This window comes from Orbicella franksi, chromosome 2 (assembly GCF_964199315.1).
Source record: "Orbicella franksi chromosome 2, jaOrbFran1.1, whole genome shotgun sequence".
In the NCBI taxonomy this organism is placed as follows: domain Eukaryota; kingdom Metazoa; phylum Cnidaria; class Anthozoa; order Scleractinia; family Merulinidae; genus Orbicella; species Orbicella franksi.
The window spans coordinates 16,365,906-16,390,983 of NC_138146.1; the positions used below are offsets into that span (position 1 = coordinate 16,365,906).

General features: G+C 37.6%; 2 protein-coding genes across 2 annotated transcripts; one reads left to right on the forward strand and one right to left on the reverse strand.

Annotated features, from left to right (window-relative positions):
• The first annotated feature begins 379 nt into the window (after positions 1-379).
• LOC145478254 (enolase 4-like) lies at positions 380-24,544 on the forward strand. The gene is made up of 13 exons (XM_081456208.1): positions 380-654; positions 6,411-6,660; positions 9,894-9,938; positions 10,395-10,478; positions 11,175-11,428; positions 12,307-12,685; positions 13,287-13,415; positions 13,696-13,758; positions 14,533-14,697; positions 15,168-15,293; positions 15,812-16,004; positions 17,184-17,251; positions 22,608-24,544. Exons 2-13 carry the CDS (start codon positions 6,517-6,519, stop codon positions 22,797-22,799), a joined length of 1,842 nt encoding a protein of 613 aa, XP_081312334.1. The 5' UTR covers positions 380-654; positions 6,411-6,516; the 3' UTR covers positions 22,800-24,544.
• LOC145478272 (trypsin-like) lies at positions 17,348-22,613 on the reverse strand. Its single transcript, XM_081456235.1, has 5 exons — positions 21,231-22,613; positions 20,548-20,792; positions 19,416-19,644; positions 18,605-18,805; positions 17,348-18,514 (listed from the first exon to the last, which is right to left on the reverse strand). The coding sequence occupies exons 1-5, from the start codon at positions 21,319-21,321 to the stop codon at positions 18,315-18,317; spliced, it is 966 nt and encodes a 321-aa protein (XP_081312361.1). The 5' UTR covers positions 21,322-22,613; the 3' UTR covers positions 17,348-18,314.
• Positions 24,545-25,078: the final 534 nt, after the last annotated feature.

Sequence of the window (25,078 nt, forward strand, 5' to 3'; positions counted from 1 at the left end):
AGTTATATCAGTTGGCTGGTTGATTGGTTGATTGTTAGTTGGTTAGTTCATTGGTTGATTTGTTACTTAATTAGCTGGTTAGTTCGTTGGTAAGTTCGTTGGCTGGTTTCAGTTGCATGCAAACAAGAAGGAAAGTTTAAAGAAAAACTCGAAAGCGTTAACCAGCTAAGAAATCTTTAAAAAATTGGAAAGCAAGCAGTGGAGCGTACGATTTTCCAAGAATTCATGCACCGTTTAGCATAAGGCCAATAAAAGCATTCCTTAAACTTTGAATTTCTTAATGCACTTTATTACCTTTCTGATTTCCTTTAAAGTATGAAATATTTGCTATAATTGCATTAAAAATCTGGTTCCAATGGATTGAAAGTTGTTTGTTTGCAAGACGCGTCGTTTTGTCCTAATCATACGCATGCGTGCACGCACCGACACTTTTCTTAGAATGAACGCTTCAGTAAGTAACCGTGTTCAAGCATCATAACCAGATACAAACACAGAACTATAGAATACTCATATTTTTCCTTCTTTTCCTATTTAGGGAAATCTTAGTAGTGTTTGGAGGGTTTTTTATTTTTAGACACAAAAAACGGTGACAAAAACCTCAAGATCTGTCTTCAAAAGGAACGCAACAGCATAGCTAAAACTGTGGACAGTTAGGTATGTTTTAACTTTTTGTTTATGAGGGCAATTTTGCAAACTCTTATTGCGACTTCTGTTTGTTCAAAGAAACATGATTATTAAGTCGTGGAATAAACTCAATGCAATTTTAGGATAGAAAATAGGACTTCTATTTGTCTCGTATAATGCTGATAACTTCTAAAAAAGAATTAGTTTAACAGCTCGACCGAAAAAAAAACCCGGTCTATCCTGCAAACTACAAATTATTTAAGATAAATTTAAAAGATTTCACGAATGCTGAAAAACGTAAAGAAAAAGAACTCGAAAAAGAAAGAACGTTTATTGCAAAATTGGACGACAAATGGCAAGCAGATTCTTTTAGAGACAATAGCTCTTCTTTGAAATAGTCAAACTGACTGAGGTTGAGCATGGTAAATAAGGAAGTTAACATTATGTCTAAGAATATAATACGATTATTGAACAAGTAAGCGAGCAAGAAATAAGTAACTTGATAATTAAGTTAGTAAGTAAGTGGGTTAATAAGTTATTAAGGGATAAGAAAAAGTAAATAGGAAAGTAAGTAATGAATTTTGGGCATACCATTTACCAGTTATAATGATATTAAAGCTTATTATTAAAGCACAACAGTTAAGTTTAGTTTAGTAGATATTTCGTTATGTAGAGGTGTCATTTTTAACAAAGTAACCTTAACTTAACTGAGTTGGTAAATTAGGTGGATAGACATTAACATATCGGTCAGTCATTCAGTCAGTCGTTCAGTCAGTCAGTCAGTCAGTCAGCCACTCAGTCAGCCACTTAGTCAGCCAGTCAGCCAGTCAGTCAGCCAGTCAGTCAGCCAGTCAGCCAGTCAGCCAGTCAGTCAGTCAGTTAGTCAGTTAGTGATAGTAAGTCAGTCAGTCAGTCATTCAGTTAGTGAGTCAGCTAGTCAGTCAGTCAGTCAGTCAGTCAGTTACTGTTGTTTGTTTGGTTGGTCGATCAGAGATTGTAAGGGTGTTTGTTTGGTCAGTTTGTTGTTTGTTTGGGACATGTTTTGGTTGTTTGGTTGTTTGGTCGGCTGGTTGACCTGTTGGTTGGTTCGTTGATTGATTGACTGAGTTTTTGGCTACTTTGTTGTTGTTTGTTAGGTTGGTTTGTTGGTTGATTGGTTGATTCACTGGTTGGTTGGCTGATTGTTTGGTTGACTGGTTGGTTGTTTAGTTGTTCGTTGGATTGGTTGGTTCATGGGTTACTAGTTGGTTGGTTGGTTGGTTGGTTGGTTGGTTGGCTGGTTGGTTAGTTGGTTGGGTGGGTGGGTGGGTGTTTGGCTGATTTGTTAGCTCGTTGGTTGCTTCATTGTTTAACTGGTTGGTTGGTTTGATAAAATGATTGATTGATTAATTGATTGATTGAATGACAACTTGACCGACTGACTGACTGAATGACTGACTGACTGACTGACTGATTGATTTAATCATAGGTTGTCATTTTAAAACAGAATATGAGATCAGTAAAAATGTTGACTGCTTCCTTCCTTGCTAGTAATATACGTACACCTGTTGTGAAAATACAACAATGTTCCAGTTACTAAGTTAGTTGTTGGCTTAGATATTTATTTAAGCAGTAAATTTATTAAGAATTTAATTAGTAAGTTACTTTAAAGTAATTTACCAAGTTTGCTCACCATTCAGAATTAGAATTCAGTCAATAATTTTGCTATTCAACCAGTCAGTAAGTCATTGAGTCAGTCAGTCAGTCAGTCAGTCAGTTAATCAGTCAATCAATCAGTCAGTTAGTCAGTGTTTTAGTCAGAAGTACTGAAAACGTTGTATCTAGCAATACAAAGAATATCATTCTCTGCCTACGTTACAAGATTAACTTTATCTCCTCAGGAATTGATTAAGTTTATTAGCTTTTATTCACAAAGAACAATTATTTAGCTTAGTCCCAATATTATGTTTCACTCAAAACAACATTAAAGAGAAAACTGGAGATACCTTAAGGTCTATTTAGCAAACTACTAATAATTTTAAGAATTTACCTGCGTCGTTAGCATTACCTTGTTTTTTTTTTTACATTGGTTAATAGTATTTAGCGTGGCGATCCAAACGGTTGAGGTAAATATTCCGGCTAAACATTTTACATCTTATTAAGGTCTAGATAGTCGAGATATACTTTAACATAACCTGTAGCAAAGAAAAATACAATTAATTGTTACGATGAATTTATTCACTATATTTAGCATTGACCTTGTTTGTATTTTACATTTGATTTTTTCACGAGACCCAAAGAAAGTATTCAATTTCTATGGTCAGCAAAGCAAAATCAGTCATTTTTATCTGGAAATAAAGTGACAAGAATATTGTTATAGTTAGTATTTCAAACGGGAATAAACAATGGTGAAGAATAACGTCCACATATTGATGTAATAAACAAAAAATAGGTGAAAAATACATTCAATATGGACGTACGATATAGCAAAACTAAAACAACCACAGACAGCTTATTAAGTGAAGAGGAATATATTTTATGTATATTGAAAACGGTGGGAGGGAGTGAGGTAGTTATAGGGATGAAAATCAATAAGTTTTCTTTTCTCCTTTTACGCTCTCAGTATCAGGAAAATTAAACCTCGGCAAGACTGATTCAAATTCTAAATTTTTGGAAACAAAATCCTCGCGACAAAGACCACAAGGCAGAAATATAGAAAGGCTGGCAGTTCGGAAGTAAATGGAAGTGCGAGTGATATACATTGGCAGGAAGGTAGCAAGGAGGAGCTGTGCAAATGAAACAACTGAAGAGGAAGTTTAGAATTGCATCCAATGTGGATAAAATATAAGTGTGTAAGCGATTTAGACAACTAAATTTTCGACAAGTTTCATTTCTAATTCCTGGAAGTATAGATTACTTAACACATTTTGCGGAAATGTCTTTTCTCGTCGTGCAAGTTCGACGGGTGCCATGGAGTGTCTACACTATTGCATGGATGCAATCATTTCCCGGAACAACAGTATCTAGAGATTGATTGCCTTTTAATTATGGTTAATTTGATTACGGCGTTATAACCAGTAAAAACGTTATCTAAAGGCTATCTGTCAGTGGGCAAGTAGCTAAGCATGTTATGGCAGGCGAAGATTGTTGCTTAGTATTGCCGGATATATTAGAAAAGGGGAAACATTTAAGCAATGTCAGTACTCTAGCAATAACACTGTCTGCAAAGTCGGGAAAAATTGTCAAAAATATCTGTGCTTACCAGTAAAAGGTACAGCGTGGCTGTGGATAGCCCTGCTCTTGTCAAAGTGTGCTGCCATTTTCTGTAACTCTTACTCCAAGGGATTTATCGATCTCTACAACAGCTTATCAGCATAATGTTTCAAAATTATATCGCACAATTAAAAATGGAACTGTTTAATCCCGCGAAAAAAGTAACACACACTTACCAAACAGTTTGAGAAGAATCTTGGTAATGCTGCATTGTCCTAGCTGTCACTGTGTAACCACTCCTGAAGCGGTATCTTTGCTCAAAGCGTTATTGTTGTGGGCCACATTAACCTCAAATTTCCATAGCTAAGAAGATTAATTTCATGATGCAAAAATATAAACATGCGGCTAGGTTACAGAAAAATAGCTGTTTTTGGTAAATTATCATGGAGGAAGGCTGGAGAAATATTGATATATATATACATGTACAACAAGCTCAATCAACATTCTCCTAATTACTTTAGTGTCAAAGTTGAGAGGACAAATAACTAGAAAAATTCAGCAATTTAACCAGATTGTCCTTGCTGGTAATTCCTTTCGGAGAATTACCATTAACTGGCTTAGTAACACTAAGCAAGAGGGGAAGTCCAGATGTGAAAAATTTTCACCTAGCTAGGCTGAGAAGGTGGTGAAGTTTGAGAAAACTGCATTTAATTAACTTAATCAACAAACAAACAAATGATTTTCCTTGTTCATAGGCGAAGAGGAGCATTTTCTTAAGACTAAATTTCATTCGCCTACTTGTTAACAGTCTTCTAAGAACCGTTAGGAAGGAAAGGCGTTTTAAGGGTACCGAGAAATACCTGCTGATCACCTGGATAAGACGATAATATGTCTCTTAGCAAAGGGTCTGAATGAGGTTTAACCGCTAGCTGAGAATTGGTCAAACATTAACCTATAAGCTAAGAAATGAGACTTTTTTTAACCAATAGCTGGGAGCAGAGATCAAAATCTGCTGCTAGCTGAGAAATTGGCTAAAATGTCTACTGATAGCTGAGACAGCACCGAAAATGTAAAGGAAGCGTGAAATTAAAGCACCCCCATACAGCCCTTCTTGACAGTGTGGAGGTTTATGGTCTTAATGGAGTTTGGAGAAACGTTTGTACCTGGAATGAAGGTCAGTTGTCGTATAGCTCTTCATTTCAACTGAGTCCTGTGTAATCCTAGGGTGCATCAGAGCTAATTGGGTTTGCTTACACATCAGTTCTTGGCTAAACTAGAATTGGAGTTAAAAATGGAACCAGTATTTACTCTTAACTTCCACCCCAAGCTATTCCAATCCCTTCCGATTTTGCATAAGATTTCTTTCTATATTCTATTAACTTTAAAAAAGTTTCATTAAAAGCGAGACACTAGCAGATGACTCGCAATATATATTCGCTTGACAGCTGATCTCCGACTCTACAGTGCCGACTGATTGCGGTAATCTTCACTGAGTCCACGAGAGATTAGCATTCATGATCGAGCAATTCACTCCCAGGACAGTCCACCCGAGTTGCTGTTCTGCAAACATCACTAGCACGGATAATTTAGTATTTATCCTACTTAGAGAAAAAAATCTTCGATTTAGGAAAACGTATTGGCGTTTTCTTCAAATGTTTCGAAAATTGGCACTCATCGTACAGATTATTGATTTATTGCATACATCATCGTAGAGATGAAAGACATCATTTTACACAATGTTCTTGACAATAAAGTTTTTGTAGAAACATCTTAGTGATATAAATCATTTAATTAAAGAGCAGTAGGAAAGCAATATTTCTTCCTCAAAATATTTATTATTCAGTATATTTCTAAGTTATAAATATTTACTTTTTAAATTGATCCGACGACATCTAATTCTTCGTATACAGTACATTAGCAAACTCGCAGATGATAAGTATAAACAAATTTCCACAATTAGAGAATATTGCCTTGCAATATCAGCAAATTCTCAGAAATGACAGTTCAGGAGATTTATGACGGTCAGTTAAGAGACTAATGGATTTGTTTTTAACCTCCCGCAATCAAAACGACTCAACCAACCGTATCAGACAATTTTCAAAGTCATGCTCTCAGAAACAAGAAACATGTCATCGATAAAATTAGGTTGGTATCTTCAGACTCAGTACTATGTTAACATGAAGAAGCTTAATTTACCGCCTTCAGGTCTTTTCCTCGCCCTTTTGGTCAAAAAAGACACTTGTAATCGAACTTTATGTGGGCATGATCATTCAGCCTAAGATGGTAACTAACGTAAATAAATAATTTGCAAGCCTTGAATACTGTTGTTCTCACTGTTCTACCCTTACTCATGCTGGTAATATATATTTCTTATTTTAACAGATTTAAGGTCGTTTAGGGCACTCAAAACGTTAAAACTCCCTTGATAGAATGTTGATTTTTTTTTTTTTTTGCTGAAATAAACTTACAGTTTGAACTCAGAAAGTATCACAAGGTTATGTTTAGTCTATTATTAAAAGTAAATTCACTGATATAGTAGCGGTCATTTTCTTTATGTTTTGCTAATACTTCTGATAAACTGTTCGTCTTTTCAGATAGCTCGCAGGAGTTCAGGAAAATGCGAGGGGACTAGAACTAATACTTGTCTATGCATGAAAACGAGACTGCTGTAAACAACTAAAGTTGCCTTGGCGATTCAAAATGGCGGTCAAAAAGGGTGCATACAGTCTGGAGGAGAAACGGGAAGCTTTGGCTTATTTTAACAAGAATGAAGTCCCAAAACAGATCGAAGAACTTCTCAATAAGATGTTCAAGGAAAAACCAATTGATGTATTTGGCTATATGGTACGTAGCTGTCGTTCTGTGCTTCTTTATGTCTTCGAACGTTGAGGTGTAAATACAATAACAACTTATTTTTTTCACTGTGCCTGTCAAAGATTTTTGTGGGATTCCTGTTCGAGTATGAGAATATCGTATCAAATACAGGGTCATGAAGCGGGGGGGGGGGGGGGGGGGGAGGGGACCAAGTCCCAGTTCCCAGCCCGAATTTTTGCCAAATCCCAGTTACCAAATCTAAAATCTCCTTCCCAGTGATTGTTTGCGGACTAATGTGTATGATTAATTAAAAGCGCGGACTGACGTCGTTTGGATACACGCATACCTTCACCTGGACTGAAAAAAAAACTCTCACTCATCTGGTGAGCAGTCTTTGTCTTCCAGCCCTTGTTGGCATAACTGTATTGAAACCACTTGTATCATATGCACAATCCTCGTCAGACTCACTGGGTGCTTACCATTTGTCAGAATGAACCGGTTGGGATGACCGTTGAATAACAGTAAAGGTTTTTCCAAAGCCAGCAAACCAGCCAAATTAGATGGCACATACCATTTACAATTCAATTTCTCATAATTGTTTTTGGCTGATGAGAGACTGGGAACTGTAACATTTACCAAATGGTAAGGAAATTTCCGTTGTTCCATTTCGAATGGGAAAAGAGGACTACCTCTGGAGGTAGTCTACAATTTCTGAAAGGATTTTCTGGAAAATTACTGTTCCAGTTGACTTTCAACCGAAATTTCCAGATTTTTTGCTAAATGGTAAGCACCCACTGTCTCCACTTTCGCTGCCGCTGTACTTGTCACGTTCCGACCACGTGCAAACATGCCCATATTATTCCATCAAAAACAAACCGCTACCCAGGAAAACTGACAGAACTTACATGTACCAATAAAACTGTGTGGAGCCCGATAGCTAGAATGAAGAAACGAAAACTATCATGATTCTATGTGTCTAGTGAGGTCTAATGATGCAGAATTTTAATTCTTTATGTAAAAGAACAGGCTCAATTAAACAGTGGTGTCGAAAAACAGCGTCAGAGAGCACTAAAAATAAAAATGCCTTTCCCATCTTTGAAATTGTTCATCCCATTCTCAGTGATTGAATCCCAGTCCCAGTGTGGTAAATCCCATTTTCCCAGCCCGTAAAAAGGGCAAATCCCAGTTCCCATTTTACCCCTTCATGCCCCTCCAAATAATACGCATCATCACTGTCTTAGATAACAGCAAATTTTCTTAAATGATTAAGCTTACTTGTGCGTTTTAATTTTGTATATAGCTGTATATAATAGGCCAACATGTACACCTACTGTAGTGTATCATTTTCTAGTCCAAGGTGTTTTGTTAATTTCTATTCATGATTATAAACTTATGTGGAGTTTTATCATGGATTCCTTTGCACACCTTTTCCTTGTACCCCTTACATTTTGCATCCTTCCTGGAACTGGTACAACTTTATCATAAGTTAATCTTCCCAAATTAATGGTGTCTTGTTCTATATAAATCATTCCACAGCTTCCTAGCCCACCTCTCCTTTGCCACAATCAACTAAAAATCAGTAAATTTGATCAGATATACCCCCATTCAATATTGAACAATATTACATATCTCATACTACTTTTTGAAAGAAAGCTTCAGTTACATGTAGTTATCCAAACTAGCTGGCAAGAATAAAAATTTCAGTAGTATCAGTATTTTTCCTCGGACCTGTCTCTCAGGCAGCTATTAAACAATTATTCCACAAGCGAATGTTGGATATGAGATGGCAGATAGCTAACAAGGCGCTTAGCGCTGAATTGGCTATAACCATCTCATCCAGCAAGCGTGAGTGGAATAGATTGTTTCATTAAAAATGCCCCCCAAATATAGAAAACTATGAAAGAATAAAAGTAGAAACACCCCAAAACATGACACATACTCTTACTATATTTGTAGAGCATGGTATAATGGCTCTTATAATCCATCAAATATTTTTGCTGGCATGCGATTGGTCTAAATGCCTCTCATGACTGAATATTGGGGAATATCTGAATGATATTCCCCAATTTTCAAAACTGCGTGTGTTGTGAAAAATATTTGAAAGATAATAAACACAAAAGCCTCTATTTGGCATGAAAATATGATTGGATATTTGTCCTGGGATATTATCTGTTACTCAAAGATCACAGTTTTCCTCGAGCTCTGCTCTTGGAAAACTTTTTGCTTCTCAGAACACATGTCCACGGACAAATATCCAAGCATATTTTTGGGCCAAATGGGGGCTATGGTTTATAAATGTTTATTCCATGCTGTACAAATATGTTAAGCATACGCGTGATTTTTGGGCGTTTTTACTTTTATTTTAGTCTAGTTTTTTATATTTTTCCACTCACGCTTGTTGGATATGAGATTTTTATGGCCAACTCGACGCTACACACCTCATTGGCTAACTATCACCTCATATCCAACACGAGCTCATGGAATAATTGTTAAACATATGATATCGTTGTGAAAAAAATCTGCAAAAATTTACTCCTCTCTAAAGGTGAAGAAAAAATGATGGTTAAGTAGACACTCTCACTGGTTAAGCAGACAAGAACATTTTCTGTCCACATATAATCAAGGTGTGCAGTTGCTATAATTGCTGCTTCATTATCATTAGAACAAAAGAGCACTAAAATCATGGAGAACATGTCTTTCACCTTAGTTGTTAAATTGTTTTCACTGTATTTTGACTACATATACCAAAAATCAAACAATGTTACAAGTACTGTATGCTTTAGCTGTAATTCCAGTTACTCACGTAATTTTTGCTGTAAATTGTGCATTTAAATTAATTGCCTATCAGAAAATCCATCCTCGTTAAGAGGGAAAATTTAGAACCCAAAAGACTTTATAAAACCAACCACAATTTTTATAAAACTTAATTCCTGCAAACATTTAGTACTACATGGTAAACTTTTAGTAATAATAGTAATAATAGTAATAATAATAATAATAATAACAATAATAATAATAATAATAATAATGGTAATGATAATGATAAGGATAAGGATAAGGATAATAATAATAAATAATCTTTATGGAGGAAGCTCCCGTCACATTGTGTGGTTTTCAAGGAGGTCCCCAGTAACTAAGGTAAAATAGAGTAAAAAAATTAAAAACTAAATTAGAGTATTAGTTTTGGTTCGAGATATTTATGTATTTTAAGATCAACACTAATATTGATGAATATTTAATGTATATTAATATGGTTCTTGCAGGGAGAATACTTTGGAAGGCGTTCACATGCACCAACTATATCAAAGGTATTTGCTCATATTGTGGTATATATTTCTCTATTTTTGTCTCAGGTCTTCAGTTTTTTAGAGTTGTTTTTTTGATGAATTAATTTTTGTTTCATGAAAACCATTTACTTCCAGTAGTATAAGTATTAACAAGGCACATACAAGGAGTACGCAGTACCATGTGGTAGTCATCTCAAAACTTCTACTGAACTCTCTCTAGAATTGACATTATGACATAACATTGTTACTGACATGAAGTATTTAATTACAGAGTAACCCCAGCCCCCTAACAAAAACCCACCCACTCTCCTAGGTGAAATGCACATTGTAAGAGGGATCTGGAAAAAGTGTGAAGAAGCACACAATTTTGTCATGTAATAGCATGTTGAGAGAAAAGTCAGAGACTGTTTTTGAGTTAAAATATCACCAATATTTGATATTAATTATTGTTATGTATGCTTTGGACATTGCTTTCAGGTTTCGGCAGCAGAAATTCTCGGTAGCAGAGGGTTTCCAACTTTTGAAGTTAGCTTTGACTGCACAATAAATGGACTCTCAAAGGTACATGGTAAATGGTTCAACTTAATGATCACCTCACAAACATGTACATGTTTAGCATTTAATTTTATTTTATTTTAAGGTCTTACTTTTATCTGTTTATTTAACATTTATTTGTGTAATTATTTGTTTAGTTATTTTGCCTTGCTTGATAATTTCAATATACCTTTCTATTGATAAAAAAACTGTACAGAGTGGTTTTCAATTGAGTGTCGAAAGTAATCTGGCAATTACTTTGTTTTTGGTCGTGGTTTTACTACAGCTTGAGATTGGCTGAATAGTCTAACTGGTAAGTAATTGGTTTGGTTTTGGTTTCTTGACAGTCACTTGAAAACCACTCTAACATAGCACTTAGTTTAAAATTGTTTGCTTTTTGTTTGGATTTTTATATTTTTATTGTTTTTCTTTGTTTCATATAATAGCATCATTAATTATATTAACATGATCTAAAACAATTTCAATCCAGTAATTTCTAACCAGAGACAAATTTTGTTTAAGGAGGCTCTTAAATATTTTAGACCCTCCCATCTATGGCGTGTACATGCACTATGATCAGAGCTACACCGGTAATGTTGGCAAAATAATGCTCATTTTTATAACCATATTATTTTTATTTTAAGTTGTGAGATTAAAAAAATGGGCACTTTTATGACAAAAGCAGAGATGACAGATTGATGATGATGTGGTTCATTTTTGCAGCCTGTAGCAAGTGTTGTATCCTCTGTGGATTCCAGTCCTTGTCCAGACTCTGTTCACACCAAGGTCAAAACTCCTGATCAACCCAAACAGCAAAAGCCAACAGAAACTGCAGTCACAAGCAGTGTAGGAGAACCAGACAGTGTTGTTAAAGAACTAGAAGTAGATGAAATGATTGAGAGAATTGATGACACCATCGCACCGCTTATTGTGGGATCTGACCCAACTAATCAGAAGACTGTTGATGAGATGTTACAGTAAGAAAGTTTGTTTAATTCGTTTTGAGTTATAAATAAATACTTTCAAGGCTTTTCCATTCTAAAACATTTCTTGACACCACAACTACAATTATATGTATATTAAACAATTTATTTAGAGACGATGAGAAAATGTTGATGCAGTGTAACAAGGATCGTGTACCCGGAATGCAGGCAAAGGGTTACAGGCGAGTAGCCTCATGCATGTATTGTGTACCTACATAGCCCTCTACATGCGTTGCATAGCTATAACACTACTACCTTGTACCATAGATCTGCAATGTGCAAAGGACTTCAGCTACATGGCCCTCTGCATGCATTGCTTACCTATAACACTATGACCTTGTACCATAGGTCTGCAATGAATGCAAAGGGCTACAGCTTCATAGCCCTTTGCATGCATTGCATACCTATAACACTATGTACCATAGGCCTGTAATATGTGCCAAGGACTACAGCTTCCTAGCCCTCTGCATGCATTGCGTACCTATAACACGTTCACCTTGTACCATAGGCCTGCAATATGTGCAAAGGACTACAGCTTCATAGCCTGCACACATTGCATACCTATAACTTATCTCTCTCATGATGTCATGTTGAACTATTTCGAAGATTTAACTATATGTATTTCTTTATACCAAGCACACTCTTCCATGATATCAGTAGATCGAAATCAAGGCCTTAAGCGTACAAGCTTTAACAGGCCTTTATATGTTTATTGAGTTATCTTCATCTTCATTTGGCTTCTTCATTCTTGTAACTGTGAAACAGCAACAAACAATGGGATTGAATGTGCAATGAGAGTTTAATTTCAGAGAAGAACGTCTGAAACAGCCTATTTACAAAATAATATTTCTTGTTTTTCCTGTGGCTTCTAGGAAACTATTAGAACAAGAAAACTCTGCTTTAAAAATTGACAGCAGTGAAGCTGTTGAAGATCAAACTGGAGAAGGTGAGGGTTCAGAGAGAGCTGAGGACAACCAAGAAGGGAAACTAGACACAACCAAGAAGTCTAATGTCTCCAGGGGAGAAAGTAAACAATCACATCTATCACAAGACACTGGCAAGAAAACAGACGGCAAAAAAAGCACTGCAGGAAATAAGGAGTTACTAGCACAAACCGTCCCAGATCTGGAGGAAGACGAGCTCTGTAGAGACTGTGCCATGATTGCTATTTCCATGGGAACAGCTGTCACTGGTGCAAAGATTAAGGGGGTCTCTTTGTACGACCATTTAGCTAAAGTATTTGGAAAAGAGGTATTTTAGCATTTGATTTTCAGTACACCGTAAACTTAAATTATTTCACTCAAGAGTTTGCACATGATTGTCGAGAACAAAAGTTCACCCACCAGCTTTTTTCATGTCACTGCGTACATGCACTTACATAGCTGAAAAGCTAATTATTGAGACCGAGAAAAAGAAGAGTGAATATGTGCCTGAGGAACGTGAAAATATTGGAATTAAGAGAAAGGATTTAAGAGAATGGATTACGAAAAGAGAATGATGCAGCATCTGTGATTGGTTGTTAATCATGTGCAAAAAAACGGAACTGAGTAACGACCAGCCTGAAAAATAAACCTCGGTTTGGAATATTTGGCTCAAATTTCAGACGTTTTGTTCCTCGAACAGAAATGGAGTAAGAAATTTGTTTTCGTGAGTTAGAGCTAGGGCTGCTCTTAACTGGATGACTTAGTTTTCTTATGCTGTCAAGTTCTGTCATCATTGTCAACAGATATACGCCATTTACATCCCTTTTGTTCTCTATTTATTAGTCGGATTTCTCACTTCTCTACTACCTGTTTAAAACTTTTATGAATATCTTGCCTTTCACTTATATCAAGACTTTATATAACTACAGTTGGATGAAAGCTTTTCTCTTCCCATTCCAATGATGACGTTACTAACAAGTGGCAAGTTCGCTGCGGGGAAACAGAATCTTATCAAGGAAGTTCTCATTTTACCTCAACCAGGAACGCCCATGCAAAAGGTATCATATATAAATATGTTCTCGTTGTTGTTGTTGTTGTTGTAGTGCTGAGTCGTTGTCATTGTTACTGCTGTTGCTTGTTTGTTGTCTCGCTGTATTTCCGATCTTGAAATCAGTGCATTGTTTTTTACAAGCTTCCTTAAATAACTTGACTGTTCAAATTACTATTAAATTCGTGCAAGAGGAAGGGAAGAAAAAGATAGCAACATACAGGATTTCTTCGTACTTAACGATGATGGAACAACATATTAAGGACAATTTTTTCGCCTTCCTTTTTCAGGTCGTACATCAATTTGCCAACATACATCGGCAAATGGCAGACACTCTAGCACAGAAATATGGGGTAAGGCTCTAAATTGATTTTGTCTTTTTATTTTGTCTTCTGGTTTTCACAAGTTGAAGTATACAAAAGGATAGAAAAACTACCGTTGACATATTTACAAGGGCGGGCCTCTCAAAATATCTTGTATGGCCCAGCTAAACAAGTGATGACGTCGAGATGCGAAGGCCTTTTAAGGTCGAATTATTTCTGCAGGGTTTTTAAGGTCGGTAAAAGCGTACTGTAGGTGTGTGAGGGGGGTGGGGGGGGGGGGAACCATTAAGGTTTACCTTTTCTGTTAAGAGTGATATATTTAACAATTATATACCACGAGCGCGCGTTGGATTTGAGATGATAGAGATAGCCAACGAGGCGCGTAGCACCCACTTGGCCATAGCCATCTCAATTATCCAACAAGGACGAGTGGAATAATTGTTTTATCAAAAGCACCTCCAAATATAGAAAACTAAACTAAAAATAAATTAAAATATAAACGCCCCCAAAAATTACGTGCATGCTTACCATATTTGTAGAGCATGGTGTAATGGCTCATATTCCATGATGGCTAATTAAGTCAATGAAAAGTCTTCAATTGCATTATTCAATGATTTTTTCAGTACTTCCCCCGCCCCCCATCTCTTCCATGGGGCTCTTGTCTGATTGATTTTAGCTACGAAAAGTGGAGTTAAACACAGGTAGTGTTGGCTACATTTGCCCCACTTGGTAGAATTAACCTTCGCTTACATCCATGTTAAGACTTCAGTGAGTTCAAATGTAATTTAACGTTTGTGTTTTTAGCCGTCTGGCCGATGCACAACCGATGATGGCAGTTACACTCCTTCAATGGACAAGCCAGAGCAAGCGCTGGATTTTGTACAAGATGCCGTGTCCAGCTGTGGGTATAGCCTGGACACTGATGTTCAAATCGCTCTCAACTGCGCAGCTTCAGAGTTTTATGATCAAGTAAGTCAGATCAAACGAAGTGATGCGATGGTCACTGTTTTATCAAAAAGTGCAGTAGTTATATTAAAAATATAACTTCGAAAACTTCTAATCTTAGCACCTACGCGTGTAAAAAGGTGTACTGAGTATTTTTGTTTTTATTGTTATACCCTTTGTTAAAACTGCAAAAGCTTTGGGCAATTTTATATACCCGACGAAAGGAGCTAAAACTGGTAAACGGAAGTGTCTGTGCGTATCATCATACCATCTAATATTACTATTTCCACGAGAAATGATGGTGTGTAGCATCAGAAAGTAGACTTTTAATGTCTTCACTGTAACTTATGAGTGAACTCGTTCGCGTACGCGAGCGTGCGTGGGTGCGAGCGAGCGAGTGCGTGCGTGCGTGTGATAGTCAATTGTTACCATCTATTTTACAAACTCAAATCCTGACGTTCAAATAAAACTACAATATATTTTGTCTTGCGCAGGAGAAGCAGAAGTACGAGATAATGTCTAACACTTTTAAAAGTCTGGATGATGTCATAAACTTGTACTGTGAACTTCATGAGAGATATCCCGGCATCTTAGCTATTGTGGACGGAGTCAGGAGTCCGGTTAGTATAAACACGTTTAAGTGTAAACACGCGTGAGTTTAAACACGCGTGCGTGTGAACACGCGCTTTGTAACACGCGCGAGTGTAAACATACATGAATATAAACACACAAAACTTTTTCAAAACTTGTGTCGTAGATGGTTACAGTAGAACCTTCCATAATTTTCGGGTGAAACTGGAAACAAGTGGAAGATTTAGACGGCAATTTCGTGGAGCTGGAAATTCTACCTTTTTCCCTGCACCGTGAATGCCATTTACCGCCAGGGGCTAACTGAAAGAGAAGGGATACGTTCTGTCCTAAGGGCTGAATAGCTGGTTGGGAAGGATAGGAGGTTAGATAGCTACTCCCTATATATCTACGCTTACATTTTGTGTATTTCCAGCGAACTGCTTTGCCTAAATAAATTAACTGAGTGCCTCAGATTTTTCACCATGGATTTTGGGAATAAATGAGTAGTTTCATCGTTCATTAAATTTGAACGGAAATGTCATGGTTTTCTCGTGAAATCTTTCTTCAGGACAGCGAGGGTTGGAAAAAACTCAACCAGAGGATTGGAGAGAAGTGCTTTATAGTTGGCAGTGACTTGTACAGAAAACACTCCAGTATTTTAGAGTTCGGAGTGGCCGACAAGCTAAGCAGTGTTGTAGCTCTTGGCGTGGATCAAGCTAACACTATTATAGGCCTGTCGCAAATGGCAAAGACTGTCGCAGGTTAGATTAACCCATAAACTTTTTTTTTTTTCATTTGGTATCTTGCCTGGAGAGAATTGACTTAGCCCGAGGTGTTGGTCAGTGACGTTGCTAAGGAACATTATCATTACGTCATAGCGGAGCCCCATACCTTAGAAAATTTGGTAACCCATCGATCTGAAAAATTTTGGTTGTCACGTGACTGTCCGTACGCCAATACCTTGAAAACTAAGAGAGTAGCACCATTACCATAGCTACATCTTTGATTTTGGGTATCCACGTTATTCTTAATGAACAGCTGTCACAACAAGCTATCCGCTGACCAGTATCACGTGACTATATCGTGGGTTCAGGTTTAGAGCCCTGATATATTGCGTACATAATTTCTACAATCTTGGTTAGGATTGTTGGGTATGGTTTGTTAAAATTTAACTCGAAAAAATAGCAAAACCACTCGTTGAACAATTACATGCTCACAATTGATCATTTTTTGAGTTTCTGATCCAAGAAAAAATAATTCTCTCTTTCCTTTATCGTCAGTTATTGCAATCAGGAGCTCCGCTTTTAGGCTTGGCTAAATCTATATATTACTGACTTGACAGCTTTTGCAGTGCTGTTGTTATTTTGTAGTTGGATAATAAGAGCTGTGTTAGTGACAAAGAAAATCCTGGAAATTTTTCCCTTGGCCAAAATAATTCACCGGAGATAGCAATAAAAAACGTGCTCGTCCTATCCAATCCTGATCAACAATTTGATTGGTTGATCTTTGTGTTCAATTGGAATGAGGTACTGTGCTTAACGTTTCAAATTCGTAGACTTCATCTGCGAGTGAATGTTTAGCTGAAGAAATAGCATTTGGCAAATGCCATCTTCGTCAGGGGTTGTGAAAAAGGGGAAAAAATACTGGTGAAGGCGGCATTACCAGAGAGTCACTTTTTTGTCAAATAATAGTACTCGATCTGTGCACTACAATAATATGCTAGGTAGGAGAAAACGCCACATCAGTTGTTAGCTAGGAAGATATTGTTCACGTAACGATGTTTTGAACTATGCTTCGGACCAATATTTCATCAAAACGGACACTTCTGTCTTGTTCAGTAACTTCTATATATGACATCCGTGTCACGAGACAAGAATGAAAACCTTTAGAATAAATCCTGTAAAGTTTGAGCGATTCAACTGTGTTTTGTTTCTCTACAGATCAGGGAGGTCTTCTTGCACTGGCGGATGGACCTTGTGCAGACACTTCTTCCATTCTTGCGGATCTGGTAAGTGTGCTTTTTAAGTTTGTACTCTTCCTGTGCAGTTGTTTTTCGGACGCGAGGGATTGTTTTTTGTTGTCGTTGCACTGTTGAAAGTTAGGTTTGCCATTTACTTTCGCGCGCGTTTCAGACTTGCTGGCCCTGCATCGTTTTCGTGAGTCATAGTTCCAGGACCCACCCTCTAGATTGTCGGGTTAGGGCGGCAGAACTTCGAGTAAGAGAACTGAATATTGCAGATAAGTTGAAACAGAACAATTCATTGATGCGGATAACAACATCGGGAAAACATTTTTTTTAGTTCAATAAGTTTTTTATTTCATGGGTGATCTTTTTTATAGGTAGAGAAGCGCGGTCAGGCTTCCATAACCGACCGTTTAATTTCTTGAGTTCTTCCAAAAGCAACCTAAGATTGTTTACTCCGGGAAGACATATTGAAAGACAAGAATTAATTCTCATTAAAAATACTTCGACTCTTTTGGTAACATTAATATCAAACGAACACAAAACTGTGAGATACGGTGGAAATCTACGTTTTCTTTACATTTCAGACCTTCTGACAATAATATTTATGTTATTTAAAACGAGCAGTATTTCTTTTCAAGTTGAAACGTTTTCTTATCCGAATGAAATTGCTTTCTGAACACGGTAACTGTGGTTACCGTTTTAGATATTTCAATTTTTTATCAATACAGTCGAACATACATTTTCTAAAGAAAACAATTACAAAGGTTCACTGCTATTATAATAACGCTGCTTAACTTGAGGTGTGGTTTTGTATATTGCAAATAGAGTACAGCATAAGTAGACTCTAAGTAGGCATACAGGTTCCTCGAGTGAACCATTAAGAGAAACGCCCAATGCTGATTAGTTCCGGTTTTGTCCCAGACATGCTTTATTTTATACTGCGCGTTCGGACTCAATGCTTTGTTGGTAAGTTTGTGTGTGATAATCTTATGTGTGGTTTTAAACCGAAGAATGTGGTGACCAATGTAAGGCCGCGTTCGCTCGCAGCTTTCGCACCCTTTGCATGACTTTCATTCTTGTTAGCTCTCTCTGACTCTGCTGTCTGTCATCTCTTTGTAATCAGTGGTATGTCCTCAATTGGCGGCTGTTGTATGTTTATTCCTGTGACCTTTGAAATCCAGTCCAGATGGTTCACTATTCTTGTGTACACACCATACTTGTACGGCACACCGCACCCAGTGTGACCAAACGATGCCACCCCGGTCAAATACCACCTTCCCTCTCCTCCCTTGCACATCAGAGGACCTGTAAAGAAAGGAAGAAAATTGTAAAGCTGGAATAAAGTAACTCACTCTGCGAGTTAAGCCCGTAGAGTAAGCCTTGACACTTACTTACCCCCACTGTCTCCTTCACAAGTGTCTACACCCCCCTGCTGGAATCCTGCACAGAGCATGTTTTTTGTGATAACTCCGTTATATGACCGGGGGGCGTTGCACTGTTCGTGTGATATCAGTGGTAAAGCAGCCTCATGGAGCACTCTTGTTGGAGGGCCTTTGACTTTCTGTGTCCCCCAACCAGCGATGTAACACATGGTATCTAAAGCAAAAAAAACTTGAATAGGTCTAGAGTTTATGATGTTATTTCTACGAATTTGTCAAACGTTCAGTAGGATGAAAATAAAACTTTTAAGTCTGTGGATGAAGCCTAGTATTGCAGACATTGAAGTAAGAGCTAGTGAGCTGCACATTTACGTACATGTTTTACTAGTCGTCATGCTGTGCGACATGGTTGTAACCCAGAAGTCTGTGAGTTAAAAGCTAGTGGTGTGGGCGCTCGAATGAGATGCAATTGAACAGTAGCGTTTATTATGCTGCACAACATGGTTCTAACTTTTAAATCTGTGAATGAAACCATAGTTTGTGACCATTCAGATGAAAGCTATTGAGTAGTACTTTCATGTGGTACCGTTTATTATGTTGTGCAAGGCGGTGCTAGCTTTTAAGTCTGTCCGTGAAGCCACAGTGTGGCCGCTCAAATAGAAGCTACTGAGCAGTACTTTGATGTGGTACTGCTTGTTATGCTCTACAAGGTGGCTCTGACTTTTCAGTCGGTTAATCAAACCCTACTTTGTGTGACTATTCAATTGAAAACTGTTACGGGTTAATTTTGGGAGTTAAAAGAGCTAATGCAATTATAAACTTTTTACCGGCTCTAAAGGGCTGCCCATTATCAAGACACATGCTTTGCACGTTGGAGGAGAACTTGACCGGACTGCTGAGCTGTATTAGGGCGATGTCATGTGTAGTTAAAATCTTCAGTCCATTGGACGTTTTCTTTGTTTCTATGTTCCATTTCGGGTGCATGATCACCTTTTCCACGGCTATATCCTGCTCGGTACCTTCCTTCTTATCCATGTTATGTTCACCAACACGTACCTTGAAATATGAATTCTCTTTACTTAATGTCATAGATTTCTTAAAATGTTAGTTCTGAGAATTTGTTATTTCATCAAGACACTATCTTCAATATCTTCTGCCATGAAAGGAAAATCAAGCTAGACTGGTGCGAGTTACTTTGTAGTGAGAGGTTTCATTTTTCTATTGCAGTTCGCCGTGTACATTTGTCTTACGTGATCAGATCTTTTCCAAGAATAGGAATGCTGCCTCTTTCCAGCTGAATTTCATAAAACAAACAGAATCTGTTTGCTTGAAATGAATGTACAGTGACACCTGTATTAAGCGGACAGTCATGGGCCCTTCGCTCGTGTCCGCTTAATAGAGGTGTCTGGCTAACACAGATTTGTTTTACAGAAAATATGTGCAGAAACGTTTGGGACTTTCTGAGGACGGTGTCTGCCTATTATGGGGCTGGCGTAAACATATAACCTACTGTAGCCGTGATATGAAGTTCAGAGTGCGGAAGCTAATTAAGTGAGCGGTAGACTTTGGATCAAAGTTATATAATTCATAGGCTATATACTAGTTGTACCACGCTTTCGAGTGACACACCATAGAATATCTCAAGAGTCGCTTGTTTTTTCTCGAAAATATGTGACACGTGGGATATTCTATAGCATACCACGAGAAAGAGTTGCACAACTATACCACGCCAGAGAAAATGCAGTGGTCATCACAATCAATGCGACATACGCGCAGCGCACGATGGGAAGATTGGGTGTGATGCCGTTGAGTATTCAACGGCTTTCTGCTATTCTGATTGGCTGTATTTTCTATTGCATGATATAAACAAGGGTATCCCATTCACCGTTAGCCAATACCAACTGTTCGTTAGGTTTGACTGAGTAATCTTTATAACAGTTGTTGTGGAACGTATATTACCCTTAACATCTCTGGATATTTACTGGCGGCTGCCATGATTGGCCCAACGTTGGCAATCGTGCAGTGAGCTGCTGTAAGAACCCAGCGGTCCGATATCAGAGCGGCCCCACATTTGAAGTACTCTCCAAGCCCTGTAACAAAAATGTTCGTCATCCAAGGCCAGCTGCCGGGTTTAGCTTCATGTCCTCCGGTGATCCTTTTGTCATTTTCTTGTTCTGCCCACTTTGGTCTCACACCGCACGACTCTGAGAAGAAAGAAGCAATTATACAAGTTAACTACAGTACCAAGGTTTAGAAGTCTAACTGTTTCATCGTAGCGTAATATGTGTTCTGTTAAACACAGAAATCGATAAAACAATTTCTTGACGGTTTTTGGTTAATACTTTTCGGCCATAATTCAGAAAATATTGCACGCACCGAGGTTCTTTTACCATCAATATTCGGTGCTACTTACTATATTTCCGTTGTCTGTAGTCAGCTAAAATGGCTGCCGGTTTTTAGTTTCAATTGTCCGAAATAACACAGATTATCAGATCTCAAACAACCCTGCCAAACTCTCACAGCTTCGACTTGATTCATAACGCGTTAGTAAGAAACCGTGCAATGTTTTCAATGAAAATTCCCATGGCCAAAACGTTATTTTTCTCACGAAATAATCCACAGAATTAAATATTCACTCTAACCTGCTGCTAGCGAACACACAAGAACCTGACCCAGATGACAGGTACAATACATGACCAGAAAACATGTCAGAAAAATCCTTTGTAGAGTCATTTTCTGTCGGAGCGTTCAAAGGCTGTTGCTTTCCTTTTCCCGTATTCCTTGATATGTAATTTTGTTTTCTCTATCTCACGGGTGAAGTCATAAGACTGTTATTTTTATCTATTACTCTGATAGAGTCAAATGTCAAGTACTTAAGGCGTGTCTGCTGTCTAAAGGCGGTCGTGTTTTGCTACTAATTGCTTTCTATTCGCTCTTTTCGTTTTGTTTTTGGGTTTTGTTTTATTGTTTTAGCTGCCTGATTCACCTCGAATCTTGCGTAGGTAATCGCTTTTTAAAAGTATACCATTTTTAAAAACAATCTAAACACGTTGAAACTCGAAGTTGCCACCAAACTATTGCTGTTTAGTTATCCACTCAAGTGGCTGACACGAAAAAGGTTTTACATGATAAACCTTAAGTGCCATGGATTTAAGGAAATAGAGAAACTGAACTTTTGCTCGCGTAAAAAAAGGAAGTTGTTTTGCAGTTAAATCTTTCGTATTGCCGATATTTCCAAAGGCATCTACCCAGAAGAACTGTACATAACGGTTTTAAAACCTTAACGTCTTTTACATATCATAATGCATCACAAGTCCACCGCTTCCGTACTTAGTTAAGTTCAAGCTGCTGAAATATGCCGGCGCCCAAAATGCATTTGAAAAAAAAATGATAAACGTTAAAACCAGACGTTCTTTCTCAGTGGCTTTAACTGTCACCTTGTCAACGTGATGTAAACAAATAGTGCGTGCGCGTGCATACGCGACAAGTGCGTGCGCGTTTTTAGAGTAGCACGCGCGTGCGCGCATCCAAAACTGTTGCTTGAAAAGTCGTGTATAAACTGTCCTCGGTATATGCATGGTTCGTGCAACACAGTTACAGTGTCCAGTCCACCTCTGGTTTTATTTCATCATTATGTCATTTTTATTGCGTGCAATGTTGTTCGCACAATGTTTAACTTACAGTCTGGGGACGATTTAGACGTAACAAGTTTATCACAGGCGGCAAGCTTATGGTAATTCCACGACACGAATTTGTTCAGAGCAAACCACGTCTGTAACACGCTCATAATTGTCACGAACGACACGAAAAATGTCGCAGAATTTTGAAACAGGTATTGAGACCCTTTGGCAATCGTAGAGTTTTGTGCGGCTTTTGGAGAACAGTGGCAGTGCGTTGTACAAATAGTTGCGCGTAACAAAGCTGTTTTGTCTAAATCGATTCTTAGTAATTAGTAGTCGGACCTTTTAGTCACTTCATTAGTTTCTTCTTAGCAAAGATTGATCGTTTTTATTTTTCAGGCCGTGGCTTTTGGAGCGCGTTTCATCAAACTCGGTGGTCCAGTCCGAGCTGAACACGTCAGCAAGTACAGAAGGTTACAACAGATTGAGCAGGACCTGGAACAGAGAGGATGTCTGGCACCACAAGAACAGCATGTATTTCCGGTTATTAATGTAGTCGAACAGGAAGCTGAGGACAGCGAACAGAAGTAAAATATCTTTAGGCGATTTTCTATGTCTAATCAAATTCACGTTTTGTGTCAGCTTTGCTTGAAGTTAACAAAAAAAAAATGTTCTAACAAATTAGAGATAGGATCATTTTCTTTTGGTTTACTTAATCAGGTTGAAAACAAGGCAAAGGAACTATGTCGTGGAAGGAAAATTCTTGAAAAACTTAGCTTCAATTTTTTCAAGTTGTTAGTTTTATTAGTGTGTTTTATTAGTGTTTTATTATTAGTTTTATTAGTTTTATTTTTTCCTAGGTCATCTTTTATTTTGAGATTCCTCTGGATTCGAAAGTAACTCTGAACATCTCAAAAAATTACGCACTACACCGTGGCATAACCCCTTTATAAATGACACCACCTTACCCGTGTGACAGTCACAGGTTTTGTGTTAATAATACAGTGTATATTGTTTTTCTCACGATGTAGTCTCTAAGATCTACCACGATGAACAAAAATCACCAGCTGTTGAAAAGATATTAGCTAAAAGAGGTAAATGGATATATATACCAAACCAAGAAAAAGAAAAAAATATTATTTTCTCGATTTTGTCCTTTTCATAAGTATCAATCACCTTTTTCTTGACGAAGTTTCATGCAAATATACCAGGCAGCAATCGCAGTGGCGAGATAATGACACTCTCCGTGAAGAGGTTGTTTTTAAACGCTTCACGATCAGTTTGTTGTATTGCCTGCGGTTTGCAATAAGTTCCAATCAATTTACGACGGTCATAGGAAATTCGAAAAAAACCGTTAATGGTGATACACCATAGTAATCTCGTATTTGGTTAACAAGTTTCGTTCCCGGCCGTTCTTGTAAGCCCAGACATAGAGCTTTTATAATATGTACTTAAACAACTTACTTATCTCCTTCAATATCAGTCATACAGCCCACTGTAGTCTCTCTTTTGTTTATAACTGAACTTTCTTCCTCTAGTATTACTACACTTTGACTGTTTATAAGAAGCCTGTAAATGGTGGTATATAATGTTTAATACATAGTTGTATAAAGTAACGGAGTATATTTGTTTTCTTTTTTTTTTTAACTCCACTCTTTATTATATATTAGTTCAATATAAATTATGTGTACTTTTTCTTCCCTTTTCCAGCCAACTCGAAACTCGAAAGCTCTGCAACTTTGGCTGCCGCACACGTATTTAAAACTCATCTATTTCTTATTTATACATATACCCTACATTTGTTTTTACACCATCAAAACAGCGTGAATAAAGATTTGATTTGGGTGACCCTAAGACCGACTATAAAGGAGATCAGTGTTTGGTCTGTATTTACACGGCTTAGTCCTCTGTGACACATTGAGCGAAACGGTGTACAACTTCCTTACTGACCAGGGGGGTACTACTCCCCTATATGGACTATATAGGTATGTGCGGCCCCAAAGGGTATGGCCTTTCAGCCGTTTTGGCCATAAATAGAGTAGGGCTTTTGCACAGAAGCATATCGCTTAGGTGATATGCTTCTGTTTTGCACTCTAGTTTCGAATTGGGTATGCTTTTAAATGAAGCTACTTTTTCATCATTATCGATAGGACCATAAACAAAAGCCCTTCAAATATTATGTTTAGGGTAACTGTGTCAGCCGCAACGGTCATAAAAAGGGTATCGAATTTTTGGTCAGGTCATAAACGGGGTAGCGAAAATCGCAGATTTTGGTCATAAATAGGGTAAGGGTTTTGGGAAGCTAGTTTTTCTGGAAGTAACCCACCCTCCCCCCCCCCCCCGGACTTACTGAGCACACTGAAGGCAGGGCCGAACTTCAGTAAATAGAGCTTACAAAGGATTTCCATTTAAAATTTGCTTATTTGTTGGTGATCTTAAGGAAACTCAAGTTTAGAGATAAAATAAAAAGAAGAATTTCGGTATTCGTTTAGGAGAACGAGTACCTTGTAAATACCCTGTAATGCCTTACAAAATATTCTACACTTAATAGTTCGTGGGAGCAGCAAAAGAACTTCATTGAAAAAATACATGTCTACTGATAAAGGCACGCATTGTTAATTGACGGTGATTCAACTTGAACCTAGCGTACAGTGTTCCTCCAGAACACAACTATATTATTTTGATGAGTACTGCATGGTTAAGTTTACATACATTATTCTGTAACAGAAATGAGACTGTATTCATCTACAGAAAGGTGATTGTTAGAGTAAAAAAAATTTGCGATGGGACGCTATAGATCGACATGCTTGTTGACGAGTAAACGGCGACACATCTCTCTGGCAAGATGGCCGTATAGTAGAAGCCGCCAT